General features: G+C 52.2%; 3 protein-coding genes across 6 annotated transcripts in view; 1 reads left to right on the top strand and 2 right to left on the bottom strand.

The window, feature by feature from the left end:
• Positions 1–6,730, bottom strand: part of PHF12 (PHD finger protein 12) — a 46,233-nt gene extending 39,503 nt beyond the window's left edge. Inside the window, exons 1-2 of one of the 2 annotated variants that reach the window (XM_003812698.7) lie at positions 6,106–6,730; positions 5,276–5,457 (exon numbers count right to left, since the gene is read on the bottom strand). In XM_003812698.7, coding sequence (XP_003812746.1) covers positions 5,276–5,457; positions 6,106–6,171 — 248 coding nt within the window. In that variant the 5' untranslated portion in view covers positions 6,172–6,730. Of the gene's footprint in view, positions 1–5,275; positions 5,458–6,105 lie in introns of those variants that run through there. The other variant, XM_008965137.4, reaches the window with a different exon arrangement.
• Positions 5,612–24,914, top strand: part of PIPOX (pipecolic acid and sarcosine oxidase) — a 106,654-nt gene continuing 87,351 nt past the window's right edge. The window contains exons 1-2 of one of the 2 annotated variants that reach the window (XM_055102093.2): positions 5,612–5,905; positions 8,576–8,620. In XM_055102093.2, coding sequence (XP_054958068.1) covers positions 8,612–8,620 — 9 coding nt within the window. In that variant the 5' untranslated portion in view covers positions 5,612–5,905; positions 8,576–8,611. The remainder of the gene's footprint in view (positions 5,906–8,575; positions 8,621–24,914) is intronic. The other variant, XM_034942179.3, reaches the window with a different exon arrangement.
• Positions 8,795–24,914, bottom strand: part of SEZ6 (seizure related 6 homolog) — a 52,358-nt gene continuing 36,238 nt past the window's right edge. Inside the window, exons 5-17 of one of the 2 annotated variants that reach the window (XM_034942176.4) lie at positions 19,170–19,355; positions 16,018–16,186; positions 15,718–15,884; positions 14,911–15,105; positions 14,547–14,685; positions 14,238–14,434; positions 13,161–13,355; positions 12,560–12,751; positions 12,257–12,454; positions 11,931–11,969; positions 11,562–11,679; positions 11,371–11,473; positions 8,795–11,206 (exon numbers count right to left, since the gene is read on the bottom strand). In XM_034942176.4, coding sequence (XP_034798067.1) covers positions 11,174–11,206; positions 11,371–11,473; positions 11,562–11,679; positions 11,931–11,969; positions 12,257–12,454; positions 12,560–12,751; positions 13,161–13,355; positions 14,238–14,434; positions 14,547–14,685; positions 14,911–15,105; positions 15,718–15,884; positions 16,018–16,186; positions 19,170–19,355 — 1,931 coding nt within the window. In that variant the 3' untranslated portion in view covers positions 8,795–11,173. The remainder of the gene's footprint in view (positions 11,207–11,370; positions 11,474–11,561; positions 11,680–11,930; positions 11,970–12,256; positions 12,455–12,559; positions 12,752–13,160; positions 13,356–14,237; positions 14,435–14,546; positions 14,686–14,910; positions 15,106–15,717; positions 15,885–16,017; positions 16,187–19,169; positions 19,356–24,914) is intronic. The other variant, XM_034942178.4, reaches the window with a different exon arrangement.

Here is a 24,914-nt window from a genome sequence, read left to right as displayed (position 1 = left end):
GGAAGGAATCTAGACGTTGTCACCTCCAGTTCGTCAGTGCTAGGCTTCTAAGCACTTACAATGTCAAAAACAACATGCTGACAAGATAATGTTAAAGTTAATATATTTTAATCTATCACTTGCCTGATACTATTCTAATGAGGAGCTAAACACAACAAAATCAGAAAAACCACCTCCTTAAAAGTTCAAACAGGTTGGGCATGACAGCTCACTCCTATAATCTCAACACTTTGGGAGGCCAAGGTGAGAGGACTGCTTGACGTGCCTGGGCAGCATAGTGAGACCCTATTTCTACAAAAAAATTTAAAAAATTAGCCCAGCATGGCGGAACGTTCCTGTGGTCCCACTACTTGGGAGTCTTAGGTGGGAGGATCACTTGAGCCCAGAGTTTGAGGCTGCAGGGAGCTAGGATCAAGCCTTGGAGACCCTGTATCCAAAAACAAACAAACAACCCCACTTCAAACATCAAACATTTTCTGCAAGGCAGTTTTCTATTCTATGTGTGAAACCTTTGTTACGACTCACTGAAAATATGCAAAACTCCAAGCTGAGCTTAGTTTTGCCTGTGCACAGAGACCTTTTTACTCTCATTCTTCGAAAACCTCATTTTGGATCTCGCTGCCAACACCAGAGAGAGGAAAGCTGGCCAACAATTCCAAATATAACACGCGGAGGCAAATGCTACAAAAATCTGTCTGACGGGAAGGGACCATGCTGAGGTCTGCCGAGGTAGATGCACTTCTCTATCAGACCATTTTGGTCCCTCAGTCTGTTTGGAGCAAAATGCCATAAGAAGGTAATCACAGGAAACCAGTCAGTTTTATCATCCTGATTACTGATGCCCCATGGTATTCACTCTGTCAATGACAACAATCCTACCAATCTCAAACAGAAAGATGGGTCAGTGGCAAGTAAAGCTGTACTGGTTATTCTAATTTTTAACAGATTTTTTGGGATCAGTCCAGAGACCTTTCAGAAAGCTCAACTCATGGCATGATAATTATGATGAAGTCAGATTCACCAAGGGACACTTAAAAACATATCTCTCTCCATGGCCGGGTGTGGTGGCTCACACCTGTAATCTCAGCTCTTTGGGAGGCCGAGGCGGGTGGATCATGAGGTCAGGAGTTCGAGACCAGCCTGACCAACACGGTGAAACCCTGTCTCTACTAAAAATACAAAAAAATTAGCCAGGCCTGGTGGCGTGCGCCTGTAATCCCAGCTACTCAGAAGGCTGAGAAAGGAGAATTGCTTGAGCCCGGGAGGCGTTGCAGTGAGCTGAGATTGCGCTACTGCACTCCAGCCTGGGTGACAGAGCAAGACTCCGTCTCAAAAAAACAAAAACAAAAACACCACACACACATCTCTTTCCAATTCTCTAGGGACAGGTTTAGTAACCCCTACTATCACTCTGAATAATTGATAAACCAGTTAAACTTGGATAAAATGATTACACTATCACTTAATCAAAAAGACATCAGTTCTTCAACCTTAATTCTTTGGTGAGGTCATGGTACTGAGCACAAGACAATTCATTCCTTCACCCAGAGAATCATTACAGAAAATCCAGAAATAGGTTCCCAGTCTAACTGGGAAGAGATGACGTGCCTCATACAAAGCATTGTCTCCTGAGAAAAGACAACAATTAAAACAGCTTATTTGACTAGTCATTTCCTTACTATTTATCTTAGAAAGATCTCCTGTGGTTTATAGCTGTGTTACCAAGCCCGGGAGGTAAAGTTTGCCTAGAACCACTTTTGGAACACTTGTACTGGATTCCGTTCACAGTGAGGCAGACTGGCAAGGAATACTAGAGACTGAAAAAAGACTTATCCCACAGAGCTTTGGATGGAGAACCACAGCAGCACTGCAATTAAGACCTACAGCATTTGCAAAATTTAAACTTCACTTTTTCTTTAAATTTTGTAGAGATGGAGTCTTGCTATGTTGCCTAGACTGGTCTTGAACTCCTGGCCTCAGGCGATCCTCCCACCTTGGCCCCTTTAAGTGCTGGGATTACAGGCATCAGCCACCATACTCGGCTTCAACCTTACTCTTGTACTTTCCATATGTAAGGAAAATTATCATTATCATGCCTACCTAAATAATTCAGTCTTAGCCAGTTTAAAAGGGAAGCCAGAGGAAATATAACCTTACTCTCACATGATAAAATTAAGCAGTAATAGGACAATTTTTTTTTTTTTTCTCCTGAGATGGGGTCTTACTCTGTCACCTAGGCTGGGGTGCAGTAGTGTGATCTCAGCTCACTACAACCTCAGCTGCCTGGGTTCAAGTGATTCTCCTGCCTCAGCCTCCTGAGTAGCTGGAACTACAGGCTCGTGCCACCACACCCGGCTAATTTTGTATTTTTAGTAGAGACGGAGTTTCACTATGTTGGCCAGGCTGGTCTCGAACTCCTGACCTCGTGATCCACCCTCCTCGGCCTCCCAAAGTGCTGGGATTACAGGCGTGAGCCACAGCACCCGGCTGGGACAAATTCATGAAAACACATTCAAGAATAAAAATGTTCTGAGACATTAAATACTTGATCTAACTACTCTGATTGAGTTAATAAAATACTTCACTCTCCAGCCCGGCCAACGTGGTGAAACCCTGTCTCTACTAAAAATACAAAAATTAGCTGGGTGTGGTGGCGGGCACCTATAATCCCAGCTACTTGGGAGGCTGAGGCAGAAGAATCCGTTGAACCTGGGAGGTGGACGTTGCAATAAGCCGAGATTGCACCACTGCACTCCAGCATGGGTGACAAAGCGAAGACGCCTGTCTCAGAAAAAAAAAAACAAACAAAAAACAACAACAACAAAAACTTCACTCTTGGTGGAAAGAGTGTGGCTTCAGACGCAGAAAAGTGGGATAAGCCTCACTAAATGAAATTCGTCTAGGGAATTCCTACTTAAAAGACTTCCTGCCTTTGCACCAATATCTACAATGCTTTGTGATTTAGATAATAACTCAGATAAGTCAAATGGTACATTCAGTATTGACATCTTCAAAGGCAGAATTGGAGATGTGAAACAAGCACTACTTCATTTACACATTCACAAATCTCTGATTACCAGTTCCCATTCAATGCCTCAAAAAAAAAAAAAATTTTCAATGAAATGCACAGTCTGGGCAAGTCTGAATCTCACCAACAGCTAAAGAGTCCCTCCTTCTCTCTCCTTTCATCTAAAGTGGAAACTGTTAATTGTTACAACTTGACAAGACTTTAGACTCATCTAATTAAAAAATTCAGAGGTTAGGTTTTAGAGTTTAAAAGCCCAATCTCAGGCAAAACAGACAGCACACTTTTCCCATGCCTGAGGTTTCTAATAAACAATTTCAGCTTTATCAAATAAGAGAGCTTATCAAATTCTCACTCAACATGCATGTCAGCAATCATGGTTAACACCAATTTCATCCTAGGAGTAGGACGTAAGCCCACATTTTAAATCAAGAAGTCTACAACTCAGTCCTGGTATACATACCAAACAAACACACTAAAAAAATGTAAGCAACTGGGAATAACTGGTAAGCAACACAACGTATATTCAGGCACAAATTTCTCCTAAGAATAGCAAAGGAAATGTGACCAGAAATATCTTCTCCAGGTGGATTACACCTTATAGGAAGTAAAGGCTAAAAACCACAGACCCTTAGTCACTTCATAATAAAAATTTTAAAGCCAGCAGCAAAACTTCCTCAACGATAATCATTTTTGTCCCAGCAATTTTACAAGCTGGGATGGGGTGCCCTCCTGGGCAAAAGTATCTTGGGAATGGTAATGGGAGCTTCCTACATAACTTCTGACCACAGACTTAATTTGCTCAGTATCAGTCATCTGTCTAATAAGTGTTCCCAAACCTGCAATTAGTACAAATATACAGTAGACACTACTCCACGAACTGAGAGATGGAACGTGAATGGAACTGTTGAGAGACCTTCGGTGAAATTTCACTTAAAACAAAATAAAAAGAGGGCTAAAAAAGGCAACATCAAACAACTGGTGGAAACACAGAACAGCCCCCTTTTCCTCTCTCCAGTCTAGCTCCTCTCTCAAACCCCTGCCTCAGTCAACTGTTGCAGAACAACAGAACGAGACCCAGTAGAACAAGACGAAATCTGGGTTTGCTGCCGCAGATGTGGGATTTTTGTGGAGGGCAGAGGTGATTTCGGCCGGCAGAAGATGGAGTTTAAACTCTTCTTTGCCGGATTGTTCTGGGCTGAGCCGCTGAGGAGGATCACGTAGCGGGCGATCAACTCAGGTCCCTCCCTCTCGGTTCGGTCTCTCCCCTCCTCTCACGTCCAGTAAGGGGGAAAAAGCGTACGGCTTTCCAGCTCTCAGCTCCTTAAAAATGCCTTTCTAGTGCCACCGCACACAATCCTCCCTCTGGCAGCAAAGAATTTTGCAGCGAAGGGCTCGCCGATCCGGAGCGGAGAAATGAAATCGGCGCCCAAGGGCAATTTTAATTGTCTAACCCGGCCCGATTTCCTAAGAGGCAGCGGCGCCGGGAGGGAGGAGGGAAGAGGGAGGAGGAAGGAAGGCAGCTCTGAGAGGCAACAGGGGGCAAGCGGAGGCAGAGAAAGGGGACCAAAGCGGCGAGATCCCAGACTGGGCCCCCGAGGAGCTTCTGCAGAAAGGACTCTGGGGCTGTCCCCACCGTTCCCCCAAGAGACGTTTGCAAATCATATATGCAGCCAAAATGGCGCTGAGAATAAAAATATAATTTAAAGGCAGGTCGCCATATTGTAAACAGAGAGGCAAAGAAGAGGCGGACTCGAGAGACACCCTCCATGATTTCTTCTACAGCCACAAGCGCCCGGTTGCCGGGGTCTGGACCAGGGCAACTCAGGTGGCCGAGGGCTCCACGCACCCACCCCGAGGAGATCCCGGCCGGGCAGGAGCCCCGAGGGCAGCGGGCGCGCGGGCAGGCAAGCGGCACTGGGCCCGGAGCTCCTCCCCTTCCTCCCCCGCCACTGCCGGCTGTCCCCGGCCGGCTCTGTCCCGGCTCCCCAGCGACTTCCAATCCCATATGGGGTTCTCTTCACTCGTCCCAACCCCCACCTTGGGGTCCAGACCCACCGCTGCTCCTCCCCGCTAAACTGCCAGAACCCGGCGGACACCTGGGGGCGGGGAGGTGCTCGCCCCGGCAGCTGCAGAAAGTCAGCTAGCGGCTGCAAGCGCCCGTTATTTCGGCAGTCAGGGGCAGGCCGGGTAAAGGAATGCGCAGAGAAGGGTCCGCCAAGAAGCTCCAAAAGGGTCCCCAGACCTTACCAGCACTGGAGGTGGAAGGCAGCCGGGCAGTGGTCGCAGCACAGGAGATCTCCACCTTCCTTGCAGCTATCGCAGCTGTCGTGGTTGGTGGCCCTGCCGCTTCTCCGGGGCTCCTTCTCAGGCTTCCGACTGCGCTTTTCTGCCTCGTCCGTCTTGGGGGGAGCCAGCAGAGCTTGGATTTGCTGCACACACATACAAACGGCGTGTGTGCACACTCGGAGCTCCCGGGCGGTCCGTCGCCCCCCCGGCGCGGTTTCTCCGTCACCCACCCCTCTCCCCCCTTTTGTCCTTCTTCCTCCCATCCAGGCTGCTCCCAGAATCTCTCAGCCCCCGGAACCAGGGGGAGCCCACCCTAACCGCGTTCCTGCAGCACAACAACGAGAACAGCTTCTTCCAAATGGGGAGGACCAAGGGTAGGGGGATGGGAAGAGGGTGCGCGGTTCCCTTCTTGCCACTTCCTTGTATGGACAGTGGGGGACTCCAAAGACCGGCTCGGGAGAGGCCCGAAGCCCGGTACCCGGACGTGCTGGGGGAAGCACAAAGGGGCCAACAAGAAGGGGGTGGGGAGGCCTGCCGGTGCAACGAGATGGAGTGGGCTGGCGCCTCGGGAGAGCGAATCGAGGGCGGCGGGTAGGTGAAACTGCTGCAAACGTCCTCGGAGGCTGAGCTCAGCCCCCTAAATTGCAAAGAGGGGAGGGAGAGGCTAGGTGAGGAAGAATCCCCCTCCCTCGGCCCTCTAGGCGCTTCGAGTTTAGGACCGGCTTTGTGGGGCGGAGGGCGGAGGTTCCCTCCCGGCGCTGGAGGAAGGAGATGAGGAGGGCCACTCTTACCTCCATCAGCCCCCCTGATGTGTCCAAGTCGTACACGATCGTCTTGGTCTCCATTTTCTCCCACATTCATCCACCTCCCGGGCTGGGTGCTCTCTGCTCCGGCCCCCCCAACCCCGGGGGGAGGGGGGAGGTGAGGGGAGGGGGCGCTCCTGACCCCGGCCCCGCTTTTTTCCCAATACGGGTCCCGACTTCCTCGCCCTGGCTCCCCCCCACCCCCCGGCCCCCAGTCCCCGGGACGACAGCGTCCTCCCGACGGGCCGCGAGGGGGGAGCGGCCCCTCAGTCCCGGCCCGGCTGCTGGCTGCACAGTGGGTCCCGGCTCCGGGGGTCAGGCCTCGGCGGGGCCTAGTCCCACAGGCTAAAGCCGGCACTGGCGACAGCCGGTCCGGCCGGGAAGGCTGGCGGGCGCTGCCATCCCGGGGCTGGGGGTATCGGAGGGGGGGTGAGAGGTTACGTGAGGTTGTGGTACGTGAGGTGACTGGGGGGAGGGTGATGGGGGGTGGTCCCCGGGCTCCGCCTCTCGCCGCCGCCGCCGTCTGCGTCCCGGCTGCCGCGCACTTGGCGCAAACTTACCGCGAGCGCCCGCAAAGCCACCCGCGCAGGCGCCCCGGGATCGGCGCTCGCCGCGCGCAACCGCAGTGACAGCCGGCGGCCTGGCTCCCGCGCAGCCGCGGTGAGGGAGTACCCCCCAGCGCGCAGCCGCGCTGGCATTCGTCTGGAGGACCGAAGCCCCACCTTTCTGCCCTGCGCCAGCGCACTGAGACAAAAGGGCGGGACCTGAGGTCTCGCGCAGGCGCTTGAGAAAGCTTGTAGGGGTCAAGGCGCAGCCGCAGGAAGCTAGGGACTTTTTCATCCATTGGTGTTTGTGTGCAAACTAAGAAGACTCTGTTCTGCGCAGGCGTGTTGGGGGTGCTCCCCCTTCCTCTCCATAACACAGACGCCTCCCGCGCAGGCGTATTGCCTGCCGCAGGCCCTCACAAGAAAGCTGCTCCTTTCGCCATTTTGGTAATGGGATATGGGCTATCATGCCTTTGGAGTCCTCAGGCATGAACAGAAAGGAGCAAGGTGTGGTGTTGGATGGAGCTGGTCGCCTGTCGGTGACAGCAGTATTCCTAGGGATGTTGTACTTGACCGTTTGGTTCTACCATCAGGTGTGGCTGGACCAGGCCACCATATTGGTAAAGAGAAAAGCCATTTGAGACAGAAAATGACGCTTTTGGAGGCGTGTGGGATGACTGTGGTTCCTAATTCTCTCCCGCTCCTGACAGATAATTTTATCAGTTAATTGTATCCTGAGCATCCCTGTCTTGCGTGGTGGTGGCACTGGAGAGTTCCGCCTGCCCGTTACCACCCTCTCTTCACCACTGTCCCTGAGATCTGCTCTTCAAGAGGAAGCCTAAAGTGGAGAGTTTGTAATCCTGACAACGCCCAGCTACCTGCGTACCCCGGACTCCAACTCCCAGTTTGCAACGCCAAAGGGTCTAAAGGGCGAACGGGGGCGCATTGCATCCTGGGAGCAAGAATCGCGATAGGTCTGATGGATTGTGGGAACTGTAGTTCCATGTGCGTGCGATGCACTCTATGGTAGGATAGACCCGGGGAAGAGTCATTTGCCGGCCAGGAAGGGATACTTTTGAGAGCGTCAGTGCTGCATGCCGGGATTTGTAGTCTGAGGGCCCGCCTCGCATTCTGGGCAGGGATTCATGCTCCTTTTCAGGGCGCCCGCTCCTCCCCTTGGTATTGCCGTCAGAGATGGGCGGCTGGTTATTGCTGCCTGATGGTGGATGAAGCAGTGGAAAAGAGAATTGTATCGTTGTGCTTGACACTAGGGGTTTAGTTGGAATTGTTGCTTCGTAGCTGTGCTCGGCCCACTTTTAATGTTAAGGGACACAGCATTCTCAGAGTCGTCAAACTAGCAAGGGTTTAGAGACCATCTGATTTAATCCCCTCTTTTCCAGATGCACAGGGAGGCGCAGTGATTTGCCTAGGTCACATAGTGCATTTATGGCAGACCTAAGAATTGGATTTCTTGATTCTCAAGCCAGACACTGTCCATTACACTATGTCGACTGTGTCTAAGGAATTACTATGCTTGCTTTGGGGACAGTAAGGAGGATGAGTTAGATAGAGTGGGGATGTCAGTGTATGGAGTCTTAGGTTTCTGTTTTCCTGACTTTTCGCTTTTCTGATGACCCTCTTGGTGCCTGGAAAGAATGATAAGGTCATGGATGGTGGGGTGGAGAATGTCATGTGAATTGGCTGCTCTCTGCTTTCTACCATTCTGAGCCAACAGTAAACTTCAGGAGCTGTGGACCAGAGATGTGGCCGTCAGAGAGGGGAGGGCTGAGCTAGATTGTTTGTATGAAAGAGGCAAGATTTTCTATCTCCTATGGCTATATTTTATGTCACAGGCTCTCAGAGTTTAGAACCTCATGTGCCCTCTCTCTTTGGCTTTTTTTCCTACTGCTCAGGGCCCAGCTGTGCTGCTGTGTTAACCTGGAGGCATTATGGAACAGGTAAGTAAGCCATTGGCATCCATCCACTGGACAAGGCTTTGCTTTGATCAACACCATCAATTGCAGCTGATAATAGGAACTATGGGCTAATGAGGGAAATAAGACTTGGCTCTGTTGACAAGAGCCAGGGAAACTTCACACATCTTCCTCTTGGAACTTGCAGGATGAGGTTAGGCCAGTGGGGCCAAGGAATGCTCCCACCTTGGAGAGCTCCCGCCCTGACAGTTGAGGGGGGATTGAGGGGCGAGCAGGTGGGATACAGATGCCTTTGGAAGTGACCTCTTGTGGCTAATCTAGGCACTGCACTCTGCATGGACGAGAGCTTCTCCATCCTTCAAGGTGGCTTGTGCTAGAGCCAGGGGTAGGCAGCATGAGTGATCAAGACCTCCCTTTTGGAAGACTGTAGAAGCAGAAGGTGCTGGTTGCTGCTATTATTTCTTTCATGGATTTTTCTCTACTGGTTTCTGAGCTCCCATAATTTCCTGTTGCCTGCCTCTTGCTGTCACTCTTGGAGAGCAGCAATGCAGGGCACACCTCTCAGCATGGAATGTGCATACTGGGGGCCAACGCTGGGCACTTTCCATCTTGGTAGGTGCTGGGGCCCATAGGGAAGGGGCAAACTTGAGCAGATCCTCCCAGCCACCTTTTTCCAGAGCCCATGGTTAGGGCCTTTGCCTAACTTAGAATCCAAGCCCCTAAGCTGCATTACCACTGCTCCTGACAATCTAAGGGTTTTCTAAGGCCAAGCCAGATTAGGGCTTCATGTTTCGGGGATCAGTCTCTGTTTCCTATTCTAATTTCCCAAGCCTTGCTTACTTAGAAATAAGGGGAAGGAGAGATGCAGCAGACTTCCTGAGCCTAGTTAGCATTGAGAAGGGCATCAGTGGTGTTGAGAAGGATTTGGGAGTGTGCCAGCCTGTAGTTCTGGACCTGGCAAAGATGAGGAAATAAGGCATTGGGTGGATGTGCAGTGGGGTTCCTGGGCTCCCACATCCCTGTAACATCAGCCATTGGGGCCTCTGATTTTGCCTGCTATCTGTTGCACTGTCCCTTTTGGGACAGGGGACCCTGTTCAACTGCATGCAATAATTTCTTTTAAAATAAAATCTGAGCACTTTGGGTGGCTGAGGTGGGAGGATCACTTGAGCCCAGGAGTTGGAGACCAGCCTGGGCAACATAGTAAGACCCCATCTCTACAATAATTTTTTTTTTTAATTAGCCATGTGTGGTGGCCTGCATCTATAGTCTTAACTATTCAGGAGGCTGAGGTGGATCACCTGAGCCTTGGAGATTGAGGCTGCAGTGAACCGTGATCCAGTCATTGCACTCCACCCTGGTTGACAGAGTGAGACCCTATCTCAAAAACAGTAGTAATAAAATAAAATCTGAAGATGATTGATTGGTGGGTCTAGCATGCCTTCTGGTCCTGAAGTCCATATCCCATTTATCTCCCACCTCCCGTCCCTCCAAGAAAGCATCATTCACCTGGCCATTGCTTTTTTTTTTTTTTTTTTTTTTTTTTCCAAAAACACCATTTTAATAAGGAAACAACAGAAATAAAAGATTGTTCTCTGGCTGGAGCCCAGACCCCATATAATACATTACATGTACAAAGTGGCTTTCAGCCAGCTCCTGGGCGTCTCCCTGGGGCTCTCCTACCACCTGTTCCATGCCAAATTCCTGGGTCCTTGGACCTCTGCTCCTCTCCAGAATATGCCCACCCCCTCCCCTTATCCCATAACACAGTGGTCAAGAGGAGAGCCTGACAAGTGGCTGGAATTGGAGGAGGGACTATTAGGGTGAAGATGTTTGCAACAGCTAAATAAACATCGGAGGAAAGTCTCCCTTTCCTCAGGGTATAGGGTGGTCAGTGGAAAATGGCGTGTCCTGCTTTGGTGTGGAGCATGAGTGCCCAGGGAAGCCCAACCTGAGGTGGGGGTAGGGTCCCCCTGAACCCCTTAGGATCTCCTAGAATTACTGCCTCCACTGGGACAGGGCAGGAGGCAGAACTGTCCAGAACTTTAGAGAACTAGAGACCTCCCAAGAGGCTGATGTTGGCATGCCAGGACTACCCAGAGGTCACCGTTGAGAGGAGTTTTGGCCATTGGTGATGGCGCTGTGAGGAGTACCCTGGTGCAGTTCCCACCATGGTCAGGTTAATCCTGCTGCAGGTTGCCATGCCAGGGCGGGATGGTGGTCATGTGAAGAAAGGTACTCCTGCTCTGCTAGTATGTTCCAGGCTGGTCCAGGGCATGAGGAGGCTCAGGATGCTGGCTGTTGATGCTTGTGCTCCAGCTGTGTTCTGCCCACAGATAGATGCCCCCTGACATGGGCCCAATGAAGGGCCCCAAGTGGGCAATGACACCAAGAAAATAGGCCATGGTGGGCATCGCAGGCGGGGGAGGGCACAACTTCTTGAGGGCTTGGTGGCATCTCCTCCTAGGTGGTATGTACAGGAGGTGGAGGGACAGCAGGAAGCAAGGAGCCTTGCTGCTGGACTGTGGTGCAAGTCTGAGTTGACTTCCCTAGGCTGCCCCCACCTAGATGGAGACTTCATATTCTCTCGTCTCCTGCAAAGGAAAGAGACTGCTGGGAGTTGGAAACTTGTATTAGGTTTGCCAGGCCATAATTCACCTTCCCTAGGAAAAGGGAAAAAGTGAGAGGGCTTGGCAGGACCCTCAGGGTTATCTGCCCAAAGAAGCAAAGAACTGGGTCTTGGATAGGGTGGCAAGGCTGGCATGGTTACTTACTCCAGTCTCGTAAGTTGGATTGTCAAACGCTGACTCTATGGTAATGCGGTTGTAGGGGCGGGGGCGTGGGCGGGGCAGCTGCAGGGAGCTTTTTCCCTGGAGCCTGTGGGGCAGAGAAGCCTGCAAGTCAGGAGCACTGGGTAGGAGTGAGGTATGCAGGTATGCAGAGCAGAAAGAGAAGCCAGACTCACCTGGAGAAGTAGAAGTATATACCTCCTACCAACAACACCATCGCCACCAGTGGCAAGAAGATGGCAGCTGCAATGTGGGCAGCATCCAGGGTGCTGGAGGCAGCAGGTGCCTTGGCAACTGAAGACACAGAGGGTGTGACTGGAGCAGAGGTCTCTGTCACCTGGAGCCCATATTCTCTCACCTCTGCCCAAGGGCATCTGACTACCAGCTCCCTCTAGCTGGCTGGGTGTAGGGAAGGAGCTTTTTATCCTGCTAGGCCCAAACCTCTCTCTTTCTCTGCCCTCCCTCCTTGGGAAGCCCATGACCTGGGAGCCGTGAGAACCAGGACCAGGGAGACCACTTCTCTGGCCTCAAGGGTGGAGACTCACCATCCAGGCTGCGACTGTTGTAGAACCCATCCAGAGAGGCTGGAACAAAAGGGGAGGGCCAAGGGCAGTGGGTGAGCCCAATGGGCCAAACCACTAAGGCAGGGAGAGGAGGTAGTGGGATGATCATGGGAAGGATTTGTCCAAGGAGAGGCCACTCCAGCATTTGTCTTGGTGATGCCAGGTCAGAAGGATCTGGCAGAGACTGGGGAGACCAAGGGTAACATGAGGGTGGCATGGGCAGGTGGTTCTGGTTCTAAACATTGGACATCTTTGCCAGAGCAGCTCTATGGGCCAGGGAGGGTTTTGAGGGGTGACAGGGCACTCACCAGCCCTACAGATGGGTGGGGGGTCACTCCAATGCGAGGGGTGCCCAGGCACACACTTGATGCTGGCCTGGCCCTTCAGCACATAGCCAGGGGCACACGAGAAGTGGATGGTGGCCCCTGCTGGGTGTAGCCGCTTCTCAGGACTTCGGGCACCATTCTCAGGGGCACTGAGACCATGGCATGGCTTGAGCTGTTCCACTGCAAAGCAGGCAGAGTGCAGTGAGGGTGTCATGCCCTTGGCCTCCAGGGCAGCATCTTTTATCTCCAGCTAGAGGTTTTCCCTCCTACTCAATTGACACTTACGGAGACATTTAGGGGCCCGGTCACTCCACTTGGGGCTGCCAGCCTGGCGATCATGGCAGGTGAGGATGGAGCTGCCCGTCAGCACAAAACCCTGGTCACAGATATATTGCACGGTGGCCCCCACGGGAAACTTGGGGCTGGATATGAGGCGTCGGCTGTGCTCCACATCTCCAGGATCGTGGCAGGAAGTCACTATGGGTAGGGGGTGATGGGGAGAAGTAGCCCAAGAAGAACTAAGCAGAGGCCAATCCACCCTGGCTTTGTTCCAGGCCAGCTAACTTCTTCATGTCGTATGGGTCTACCCCCTACGTATCTGTCCCTACCATTATGCTGGTGTGTCCTCCCATTTGTCCCCTTCCCATCTATTAGGTTCGATAAAAACTGATTGGCCATCTACCAGGAATGAAATACTTAGAGTTCGTGGCTGATAACCCCATGAAAAGATATCATCCCCATTTCACAGATGAGGAAACTGAGGCTAATAAGAGGTGAAGGAACTTTGAAGATACTAGCTAATAACAGCTACAGTCTGGTTCAGAATCCAGGAGAGAGGTCTGGAGTTTGTGTTGGGAAGGGGAGCGTGGGGAACAGGTATACTCACCCCTCTGGCATGAGGGCAGGTCCTCACTCCAAGTTAGGTCCCACTGGCACATGAGGACACTGGATCCCACTACCTGGTAGCCAGGGTAGCACTGGTAAGTGACCACGGTGCCGTGCACTAGCTCAGGCTGCGATGGGCTCTTCCAGCCATTGGGGATCTCAGGCAGCTCCGGACATGTGTCATTGCGGGGCACCTCTGGGGGCACAGAGGCACAAGATGCAGGCCCTCGGCCAGCACCAAAGTGACTGTCCCCCTCACCTTGAGGGCACTCTGGCTCCTGCTAGTTTGTCCTGGACCTAGACTGTCCTGGGCAGGCTCAGGGATCCATTCCTCCCTGCTCAAGGGCCCCTCCTTGACTGCCTGACATTGCTCTGTCTCGTAGATTCCAGGGTTAGCATTTAAGCTTTGGCCTTACTTCCAAAAGCACCTTGACCAGTTCCTTAGGCCTGAGAGATGGGGCCAGGTAGGGTGAGGGAAATCGTCACTTCTATGAAAGATTGTCAGAAAGATAGAAGCCAGCACCTTTCCTTAGTTCCCCCATTTTTGTTTGAAAGTTGTTCTGGCCAGGTGCAGTGGCTCACACCTGTAATCCCAGCACTTTGGGAGGCTGAGGTGGGCAGATCGCTTGAAGCCAGGAGTTCGAGACCAGCCAGGCCAACATGGCAAAATCCGGTCTCCACTAAAAATAAAAAAATTAGCCAGGCGTGGTGGCGTGTGCCTATAATCCCAGCTACTCAGGAGGATGAGGCACGAGAATCGCTTGAGCCCAGGGGGTGGAGGTTGCAATGAACAGAGATCACACCATGGTCTGGGTGACAGAGGGAAACTGTCTCAGAAAAAAAAAAAAGGAAGAAAAAGAAAGTTGTTCTGCTGCCTACTCAAACCCCTCTTGCCACTATGGAATTCTGGCTCTCCCTCAGGGCAGATGGAGAACAGGACTAGCTTCCTCCAGGTGATCCCTGGTGCTTTTCCAGCTTACTCTTGTCTGAGACAGCATTCAGGCACCTCACTGCCCTAGCCTCTTTGACTTGCCATGGCTTGCTGTCTGCACTCTGAGTGGGGTAGGGACAAGCTCACCAAAGAAGTGGATGACGAAGCCCTGCTGGTAGCCCAGCACTGAGGTCCCGGGGTCCGACTGGAACTGAATGGTGACATCAGCCATGGAGGTAAAGAGCTTGAAGTGGCTACGGGGCCCTGAGTACTGGCCCAGAACCCGGGCCGTCAGGTCATCCCCATCATAGAAGGTAAGCACATCACCAGGGCCTATGCGCAGCCTGTGAAGGAGGAGCGTCAGGGCAGAGCCGGCCTGGGGGCCTGAGGATGGGCTGGACAAGGGATATCCCCAGACCTCAGGAGTTGGCTCGGCCTGACCCGGTAGGCACTCACACTCGGATGTCCAGCATGATGCGCTTGTCCTCTTCCACATGCACACCCCAGATACAATCCTGCCCACGACCGTAGGGCTCTGGCCAGTTGGGAGAGAGTACCACGCCAGCCGAGTCTGTGATCTCCCCGCTGCACACGGCTGGAAGGCAGAGGAGGCCCAGAAGGGTCTTTTCAAGCTTACCATGGTGTTGCTTACCATCTGCCCACAGGAGTGCCCACAAATTGCTGGGACCCCCCACCTCCTCCTTGGAGGAAGCCTGAACCATGCATATCACAGGGCCCCTGTGGCCCCGGGCTCTGCTGCTATTCTCCTGGTATGACCCTGCCTTTTGCCCGGCAGGCCCATCCACTGGTGTCTACTGACCTCGGCAGGCTGGCTCTGTCTCATTCCACTGGGGGTCGTGGGGGTCAACACACTCGATGATGATGGAGCCCTGCTCCAGGGTGTAGCCAGGGTCGCAGCTGAACTCCACAGTGGTACCCACAGGGTAGGTGGGTTCGCTGCTGCTGAAGTTACCGTATTTGACAAAGGGCTCATAGCAATGGCCCTGCTGGAAGGCTGTAAACCACAGGTCCCAGCCCAGCTCAGCCTTGACTGGTATTAAACACAGTGGGCAAGCATCCCCCTACTTCCCTCCCCAGAGCCTTTCTTTTCCTGGGTACGAATGACAAATATATGTCCTGGGGTTGGAGCAGGAATGTGATGGAGGAGGGACAGCCAAGAGCATCCATCCCTATTATGCTCAGGAGGCCATCTTGATCACCATCCTGTTCCCACTGCCTGGTTTTGTGCTTAGTACACAGAAGGTACTTCATACATGTTTTTTGAATGAATTATTCAATGCATGCATGCATAAATGGTTCTAGAATGTCTCTTACAGCAATTCTTTCTTAAGGGTTGAGGCCTTTTTTGCTTTTCAAAATCTGGAGAATTTATTCCCTTGGACCATAGGGCCTGGGTCCAGGCAGAGGTTTCCTGCAAAGCTGCGGTAGGGATCCCGGACCCAAAGAGAGGGGCAGGGAAAGGGGGTCTAAGTACTGAGTGAGCAGGGGCTGACTTGGAAGGAGTGACAGCATGGAGGCAGAGAGGGGTAGGGTGTGGGAGAAAGACCCTAGGCCCGAGCCCATCCCCGTGGACCCGCCACCCCCAGTGAGGCCCCAGCAGGCTCACCCTCATAGCGCAGGGCCATGCCTGCAGCTGCCCCGCTGCTGTCAGTACTGAGCTCAACAAAGAAGTGTTTGCCAGAGCTGAGCAGGCCCTCAATGGGCAGGTATTCCACCTCATAGGAATCATACACCGGTGGGGCCTCCACGTTGTCCCCATTGCGAATGATGAGCCTGAACCAGGAGAGTGGCAGCTATGTAGGCTGGTGGCTGACCCAGATGGGGTGTGGCCCCAGGCTTGGGTAGCGTCCCTCCAGCAGGGTATTACCAGGCCAGGTACTCCCATTCCACTAGGACAGCCCCTCACCTGTCATCATCCTCTGCCAGGGAAACCTTCTCAAAGTGCAGGTGTAGCCGCTGGCCCTCAGGAGCCTCAAGCAGCCAGTGACAGGTGAGGTTGTTGCTGTAGTTGCCCGGGAAGCCTGGAGAGACGATGCGGCCGGTGGTGGCATTGCGGATCACTCCGCCGCAAGCAGCTGTAAGACCAGGACAGGACGTAGGCTAGGCCCCTGCCTGAACCCAGGCAGCCTAACATGCCTTCCTCCCTATCCCAGCCCTATATCCTCTCCTTGGAGCAGCGGGGACCTTGCCTCCCTGCCATCTTGGCCCTCATGGTCCTGAAGGTCAACCTTTTAGCCCTGTGAACCTGCATCTCCAGGCAGCCTGAGCTCCAGAATCCTGCCGCCTAACCTTTCCCACCCCTGGGACTGACCAGGGTAACTCTCTTGACTGTGGGTAGATGTATCACTGCCTGGTTGTGTGCCCAGGTAAGTCACTTTCCCTCTCTGCTGACTTCTCTAGAAGGCCGACTCTCCCTAGGTAGACTTTACTAAAGCCCTTACTGTGGGCTTCAACCTTCTCGGATACATCTGCTACTTCTACCTCATGCCACTTTCCTAAAATCAGTTGTTTGGGTATGTCCCTTAACTAGGACCCCCTGGAGCAGGAACCAGGTCTTTCCAGGCCAGGCACAGAGTTGGTGTTCAGCGTTGGTTGAGTAAAATGAGTGAATGAATGTAAAAAGGGGTTAGCACTAGATCCGGGCGGCAAACACCTGATGTGCATGCCATCCGCCCCGGCCTCACTACCACTGCCGTTCCTGGGCTGACTGACCTTTCTAGTGCTGACCCTACTGGCTTGGGGCTGTCCTCTCTTTCTAAGGAGAGACTGAACAGTTTGCCTATGGCTGTCTGTGAGGATTGCTGGGTTACTTGGCCACAAACTCCTGGCGGTTATGTGAGGCCAGAGAGGGGTCCTCAGGCAAGAGGAGTATGGCTGGTTCCAGGCAGTGCTTTCCTCTCCTGGACACATAGCTCTGACCTACCCAACTCTCAGAGACCAGGCTGCCATGACCAATACACAGGACCTTTGTCTCCAAATGCTCAAGGCAGCAGAATATTGTAACCTAGTAAAGCTCCTGGGGGGCTGGGGCAAGTTTCTTCTCTGCAGAAAGGACAGACCTGCCTCGGCTTGGTCTCAGAATGGAACTGCCCTTCAAATCTGATCATGCCCCATCCTTTGCTGAAAATTGCTTAGTGGCTCCCCATTACCCTCAGGATAGAGTTAAAGCTGAAAATGGTGTTCAAGCCCTTTATGAATCCAGCTCTCTCTAGACTCAGCTTCAGTCCCCTCTCCCCGCATACCCTCTGCTTCAGGCACACTTCACTGTGTGCTCACTATCTTGTGCTATTTCATGCCTGCACACCTCTGCATATGCAGTTCCAGGAACCCACCCCACTTTCCCAAACTAATATTTCTGAAATCCTTCCATGCTGTCTCCTTGGGAAGCCTTGCTTGCCTCCTCTCTCATCTTGGAGTAGCTCTCCGTACCTTGGGCTCCTCCACCACTCTGCCTTTACTCCTATTGTAGCATCCTCTGCACTGAGCTGCTTGCCAGCCTCCCCGCTAGATCCTCGAGGGCTGAGAAAGCATCTGTGTTATTCAACTCTGGTTGTGCCTGGCACCCAGGAAGAATTTATAGAATGAAATAAGATTCATGGCTGGGTATGGTGGCTCAAGTCTGTAATCCCAGCACTTTGGGAGGCCGAGGCAGGTGGATCACCTGAGGTCAAGAGTTCGAGATCAGACTGGCCAACATGGTGAAACCCCATCTCTACTAAAAATACAAAATTAGCTGGGTATGGTGGCATGCACCTGTAACCCCAGCTACTCTGGAGGGTGAGGCAGAAGAATCGCTTGAACCCGGGAGGCGGAGGTTGCAGTGAGCGGAGATTGTGCCACTGCACTCCAGCCTGGGTGACAGAGGGAGACTCCATCTCAAAAAAAAAAAAAAAAGATTCAAAAGCCTAAGCCCATACCCACTAAAAAGAAAAAGCCCGGCCAGGTGCGGTGGCTCACGCCTGTAATCCCAGCACTTTGGGAGGCCGAGGTGGGTGGATCACGAGGTCAGGAGATCAAGACCATCTTGGCTAACACGGTGAAACCCCATCTCTACTAAAAATACAAAAAATTAGCTGGGAGTGGTGGCGGGCGCCTGTAGTCCCAGCTACTCGGGAGGCTGAGGCAGGAGAATGGCGTGAACCTGGGAGGCAGAGCTTGCAGTGAGCCGAGATAGCGCCACTGCAGTCTGGCCTGGGTGAAAGAGCGAGACTCCATCTCGAAGGAAAAAAAAAAAAAAAAGCCCAAGTTGCTTTTCATACTGCAAACCAAACACTGAGTCTTCCTTTCTCCAACAAGCCCCTTTTCATTGGCAGCAATCCCAGACCTGATCACTCAGGACCAGACCTGGGAGTCCCCTTTCCCTTTTCCCAGTTCCCATCAGTTTCTGGAACTTCCCTCTGCTTCATTCCCCAAATCACAATCTAAGTTCAAACTGTCTTGCCTGGCTGGCCTCCCAGTCATCTCCTGAGGAATTCTAAGCCCCTCCCTTCTCATAAGCTTCAACAGCTCCTCAGCCTGTATCTTGCCCTGACACTCAAGGCCCTTCCATTGCCACATGTCTCAGGCTTCAGCCAAACCTGGCTGTCTTCTGTGTCCCTAAACACCCTCACCTGCCTGCCTCTATGTCCCTGCCCACGTTGTTCTCTCCATTTAAATGTCAAACCTGCAGTGCCTCCTCCCCTAGGAAGCCTCCTAAATGTCCAGCTAAGAATGATTGCGCCCTTGCCTCCCAGGTCACTTTATGTCTTTTCATTGGTGCTTTTTACTTCTTGCCCTGGAAATTGGTGACCTCTGTGCTTTCTCCTTTCTCCCTTTCCTGGAAATGTGGGTTCTTTGAGGGCAGTGTCGCTGTTTAATTCAGCTGTTTGTACCTGTGGTGCCTTCATCTGGTAGATGCTCAATAAGTGCAGGTTGGATGAATGCCACTGAGGTGCATGGCCATTTTCTGGCTTCCTTATGAAGAGCAAATGAAAGTGGCAGAGAGCAATAGAGAGCAGGGATGAGCCCCCACCTCACTTCTCTGCTCAGCACTGAGCCCTTTCCCCTGGGGACACTCACCAATGCAGACGGGCTCCTTTGAATCCCAGAAGGGCTGGGTGGCATTGAGACAGGTGAGATGCCTGGTGCCCTTCAGCTGGTAGCCAGTGGCACAATGGAAGCGGGCACTACCCCCTGGGTGGAGGCTGGTGACAGTCACATCTCCATAAGCTGGACGACGGGGAAAGTGGCAGCTCAGGAGATAGGCTGCAAACAGAGAACGGGTGACACTGTGTATGTGTGCAGGGTGGGGGTGGGAGCTGGGCCATTGGTTGGGGGAGGTCTGCCTCAGTCTGCCTGGAGGTGTCATTTGGGGCCAGAGGAAGCACTAGGAGTTCCAAAACAACTCCAATCTCCTCCCTAGAAGGTTGCCAGTGATATTTCCAGCAGCCTGGGCTGGTTAGTGGAGCAGACAGAGCTGGAAATTAGAAGGGTTAGGTTCTGGCTCAAGCTTTATGACACTTTAGGCAGGTTATTTAATCTTTGTGTGTGTGTTTCCTCGTTTGTTAAATGAGGTTTAAAATCCTAGCCCACCTACAGGGTTACTGTGAGAAGAAATGATAGAGTATTTTATCTAGCTTGGTATCTCTGGTACCCAGCTGATATTATATCTTCAGGAAATGCTTATTGAATGACTGGTAGACATGAAAGCACTTGAAATAGTGAAAAACCTATACAGATGTAAAGTGTTGATACTGTTTTTCCTTTAGGGAATAAATATGAATTGCAGCAGCAAAGAGTGAAATCAGACAGTAAAGGCTTTCCCAGTATTCACTGAGAAATGCTAAAAAGCTTGATGCCAATGGCCATGGACTTCTTTTAAAAACAGAATGGTGGCCGGGCCGGTGTCTCATGCCTGTAATCCCAGCACTTTGGGAGGCCGAGGTGGGCGGATCACCTGAGGTCGGGAGTTCGAGACAAGCCTGACCAACATGGATAAACCCCGTCTCTACTAAAAATACAAAATTAGCCGGGCATGGTGGCGCATGCCTGTAATCCCAGCTACGGGGGAGGCTGAGGCAGGAGAATCACTTGAACCCGGGAGGTGGAGGTTGTGGTGAGCTGAGATCGCTCCATTGCATTCCAGCTTGGGCAATGAGAGCAAAACTTCATCTCAAAACAAACAAACAGCCGGGAGTGGTGGCTCATGCCTGTAATCCCAGCACTTTGGGAGGCCGAAGTGGGCGGATCACCTGAGGTCAGGAGTTCGAGACCAGCCTGGCCAACATGGAGAAACCCCATCTCTACTAAAAATACAAAAATCAGCCGGACGTGATGGCAGGCGCCTGTAATCCCAGCTACTCGGGAGGCTGAGGCAGGAGAATCGCTTGAACCCGGCAGGTGGAGGTTGCAGTGAGCCGAGATCGTGCCATTGCGCTCCAGCCTAGGGGACGAGAGCGAGACTTCATCTCAAAAAAACAAACTTACAAACAAACAAAATCCAGAATGGTGGTAGGCTAGGGCAAGGTGGGAGGATTGCTTGAGGCCAGGAGTCAAGAGCAGCCTGGGCAACATAGTGAGGTCCCCATCTCTGTAAAAATTTAAAAAAAAATACCCAGGCATGGTGATGTGTACCTGTAGTCTTAGCTACTCAGGAGGCTGAAGTGGGATCGCTTGAGCCTAGGAGTTTAAGGCTGCAGTGAACTATGATTGCACCACTGCGCTCCAGCCTAGGTGACAGAGTGAGTCCCTGTTTCGAAAAACAACATCAAACAAACAAGAAAAAGATGGGGACGAGGGTAGGGAGGCAGTGCACTGCCTTCATGGAAGTTGGGGGAAGAACAAGTTGCCCTGGGAAAGCTGGTAGCTTTGGAATTGTCATACCAAATTTGACCAAATGGTGGCAGCAAATCCTACAAAACAATCTGGCATATCCCGATCCTGGGGTCAAGCTGGGGTGGTAGCTAAAAGGATCAACCCGGTGCAGTGGCTCACGCCTGTAATCCCAGCACTTTGGGAGGCTGAGGTGGACGGATGGCCTGAGGTCAAGAGTTCAAGACCAGCCTGGCCAACATGGAAAACCCCATCTCTACTAAAAAAAATACAAAAATATTAGCTGGGCATGGTGGCAGGCGCCTGTTATCCCAGCTACTCGGGAGGCTGAGGCAGGAGAATCGCTTGGACCGGGGAGATGGAGGTTGCAGTGAGTCGATATCATGCCATTGCACTCCAGCCTGGGCGACAGAGTGAGACTCCACGTTCCAAAAAATAAAATAAATAAATAAAATAAAATAAAATAAAATAAAAGTGAAGATCCAGCTGGGCGCGGTGGCTCACACCTGTAATCCCAGCACTTTGGGAGGCCAAGGCAGGTGGATCACAAAATCAGGAGTTCGAGACCAGCTAACATGGTAAAACCCCATCTCTACTAAAAATACAAAAAAAAAAAAATGATCTGGGCATGGTGGCACGCGCCTGTAGTCCCAGTTACTTGGGAGGCTGAGGCAGGAGAATCGCTTGAACTCGGGAGGCAGAGGTTGCAGTGAGTGGAGATTGCGCTACTGCACTCCAGCCTGGGCGGCAGAGTGAGACTCTTTCTCAAAAAAAAGTGAAGATCCTGGCTTGCGTCTAAGAGGTGAGAGCAAAGGCCTGGAGGGGTCAAGGAGAGGCTGAGAGGCTTGTGCTACAGAGCCTGATAACCCTTGGGGTGGTAGGAAAAGTGAGGACTGTCTAGACTGAAGATCTTGGGTCTTGGGGTAGGGGGCAGCCCCACTGATGGTATCAGGTAAATGGGAGAAGAGGTCCATGCAAGGCCTCTGTTCCTGGGTGCCTTTGTGTGAATAGAAAAATGGGCCCTCTTTCTTCCCCCCATTAAAAAGAAAAAGAAAAAGAGGCTGTCTCAGGGCAGACCAGGGTCCAGAAATTTGAGTTTTATGACTTTCACCTGTCCTGTTACTATGTCTGTGAAAGTGGGAGGAGAATTCCTCCTCTTCTGTCTCTCACGGGGCTCTGGAGAGAATGGTCGGTAAGTGGCTAGTTGTGCTTGGCAGGCAGTACAGGGCAGTGCTTAGCAGGTGGGCTGTGGGTCAGACTGCCTGGGTTTGAATGCAGGCTTCTTCCCTACGTGCTGTGCCACCGTGGGCAAGTTACCTAAATTCTCTGTGCCTCAGTTGCCTCATTTATCCACCCATTTTCAGTATTACATCCAAGGTTGTGGAGGTTAAGTGAGAAGACATATGTGCAGTTCCTGAACAAATGCCTAAGACATCAGCCTGCTGTTATTGTTTGTAATCTTGATTAATAATAGCACCTCACATCTGCATGTACTTTCCAGATTCTAAAATGCCTTCACACTCTTCTTTCTTGATGTCTACAATATGCTTGGGAGAAAGGCAGGCAAGGTAGGGGCTATGAGCCCATTTTCAGATGAGAACAGGTTCAGAAAGACCCTGTGCCCTCATCACACAGCAAGGAAGTACTAGACCAGGAACTTGAAGCTCCTGGGCTCTGAAGCCTTCTTGCTTTCCACCACCACCCCACCTGCTTCCCCATTTGAAGTAGAAACTTGGGTTCAGGGGTCAGAGAAATCTGAGAGTAACAGACAAGCCTGCTCTGGGTGGTTGTCCAGGGCAGCCACTCACAGTGACCTGGGGAGAGATCCCAGGCCAGGATGGGACGAAGAAAGGGGTGTGGGGCACCACGCCCAGAGTGGAGGAGGTTAAGAGGTTAACTGACGCCTAGTGGGGTCTAGACCATGAGCCAGGCTCCGGCCCAGCATTTCCCCTTACATCTTCCCCTTTGAGTTCTTATCACCACTCTAGTAAGGGAGGGCCCTCGTTTCACAGATGAGGAAACTGGGCTGGAATGGGGTGGAACTGGGCTGGAACTGTAGGAGGCTGGGGGCAGACAATGAAGCCCCCAGACTCCATAGTAGTTAAAGTATCACTTCCCAGGATGAGCTTCCTCCTGTTGCCATGACAACCGTTCCCGGGGAGCCTGAACCACTGCAATCTGTTGAGTTATTTTCTCACTGGAGTCTGTTTCTGGAGCCAAGTCCAGTGCCAGGAATGCTGAGGATGGAGGAGGGGGATGTCTGTCAGGGCCGTCTGCCTCCCCACCCTGCCTGAGGCTGTTGGAGGGGAGTTGGAACTTGGTCTTGCGATAAGGCCCTTGTGAGGGCTCATCCTTGTGACCTCCAACATCAGCTTGGACAGCTCCAGCACAGGTGTGGGTACTAGGCCCCTCACCCCCTCTTCTGGCACCCTCTTTCTCTAGCCCACGGAGATTTGCGTGTGAGCACACGCTCCTCCTGTTCCCATCTCTGGGATCAGGGCTAATTACAGCCTATAATTAGGGGAATTACACTCATTAAGGCAAGAGCTGATCATTGACAAAAACTGGGCTGACGAGGGAGGGCTTCTGGGAGCTGAGAAGGAGGCAGGACCAGGCCAGCTCTTCCAGCCCTTCCTTGGAGGTTGCTCCCCCTTGCTGGGCCTCCAGCTCACTGCCATTCAGCCACCTTTGTCTGGCCCGACAGAGAGGAGGTCCGGAGTTTTGTGCAAAGGAATTTGCAGCAAGAGAGAAGGTTATCATGGCGTGAAATTATGCCTGCTGCCAGGGAGGATTGATGAGCCATTAGGGAGGCTAGCTGGGCCGCCTAGACGTTTCACCCTTGCCTCAGCTGGCCCCTTGCCTCTGCCAAGCCACTCTACAGCCCCATCCACTTCCAGGCTCCCAGACTGCTCCCTTAGTTTGGGTGGAGGGGTGAGGGTAGGGTGAGTGCTCCTTAGGTGGGGTTCCAAGCAGCCCCATCTCCAGAGTGCTGGCTTTTCTGCCCGGCTGTGGTCCCCTGCAGGACCGCGGAAGTGGTCCATGACAATGCAAGACAATCCCTTGATTGTTCACACCAATTATTTCCCTATTAGTTCTCCCTAGTCTCAACTAGTTAACCCATGCAAAGGATCGAGCTGACTTTGTGCTCAGAGAGGGGGATGGGTAGGAGGGACACAGCTGAGACAGCGGCAAAGTCCTGAGCCCCTTTTCCTCCCTCTCCCATCCTGCCAGTCATGTAATACTGGTTTCCTTAATGAAGCATGTGCTAAGCACTTGACATGTACCATTTTGCTTAATCCTAACCATGACTTTGTGGGGTAGGTGTTTTGGTTTCATATTACAGCAGAAGGGTCAGAGAGGTCAAATGACTTGTCCAAGGTCAACAGCCAATGAGGAGATTCAAACACAGATCTGCCCATTGCCTGAGTCTGTGATTTTTTTTCATTACATCATGCTGCTCCCTTATTTCCAGAGGTGTTCTGAGCTGATTGGGGCATGGGCCAGGTCAAGGTGGGTGAGGCAGTTCAGGAAGGGCAGTCTGGCAGCTAAGCAGATGGTCATTGTCAGATCCCTTTGACCTTCACCCTCTTGCATTTGGGGAGGGCTTCTATTGTTATTGCCTGTTTAAGTGTCTGCCTCCTCCTGAGAAAGAACTCCTTGAGGACAAGGACCTTGGTGCATCCTGACATTGCCAGTGTCCAGCACAAGCCTGGCAAAGAGCAGGTGCTAGGAAAAGTTTGCTGAATGAATGAATGAGGGACAACGGGCACACCTAGAGGCTACCTGATCCTGAGTCAAGACCAGCTCTCTGCAGGGTGGTGGGTGGAAGAGAGAAGATCCTGGAGGTTTCAGATACGCGATACTTACCTCCAATTGTCCAGAGCTTCACTGGACATTTGTGCTATGTGTCACTAGCCCCTCTCTGCTCCTTCCCTCTAGGATGTAATTGCACAGAGACCCCCCTCCCCAGCAAGGAGGGCAGCGAGTCTGGGC

This window comes from Pan paniscus, chromosome 19 (assembly GCF_029289425.2).
Source record: "Pan paniscus chromosome 19, NHGRI_mPanPan1-v2.0_pri, whole genome shotgun sequence".
In the NCBI taxonomy this organism is placed as follows: domain Eukaryota; kingdom Metazoa; phylum Chordata; class Mammalia; order Primates; family Hominidae; genus Pan; species Pan paniscus.
The sequence above is the reverse complement of the archived record's forward strand: the minus strand, read 5'-3'. Positions and strand labels throughout refer to the sequence as shown.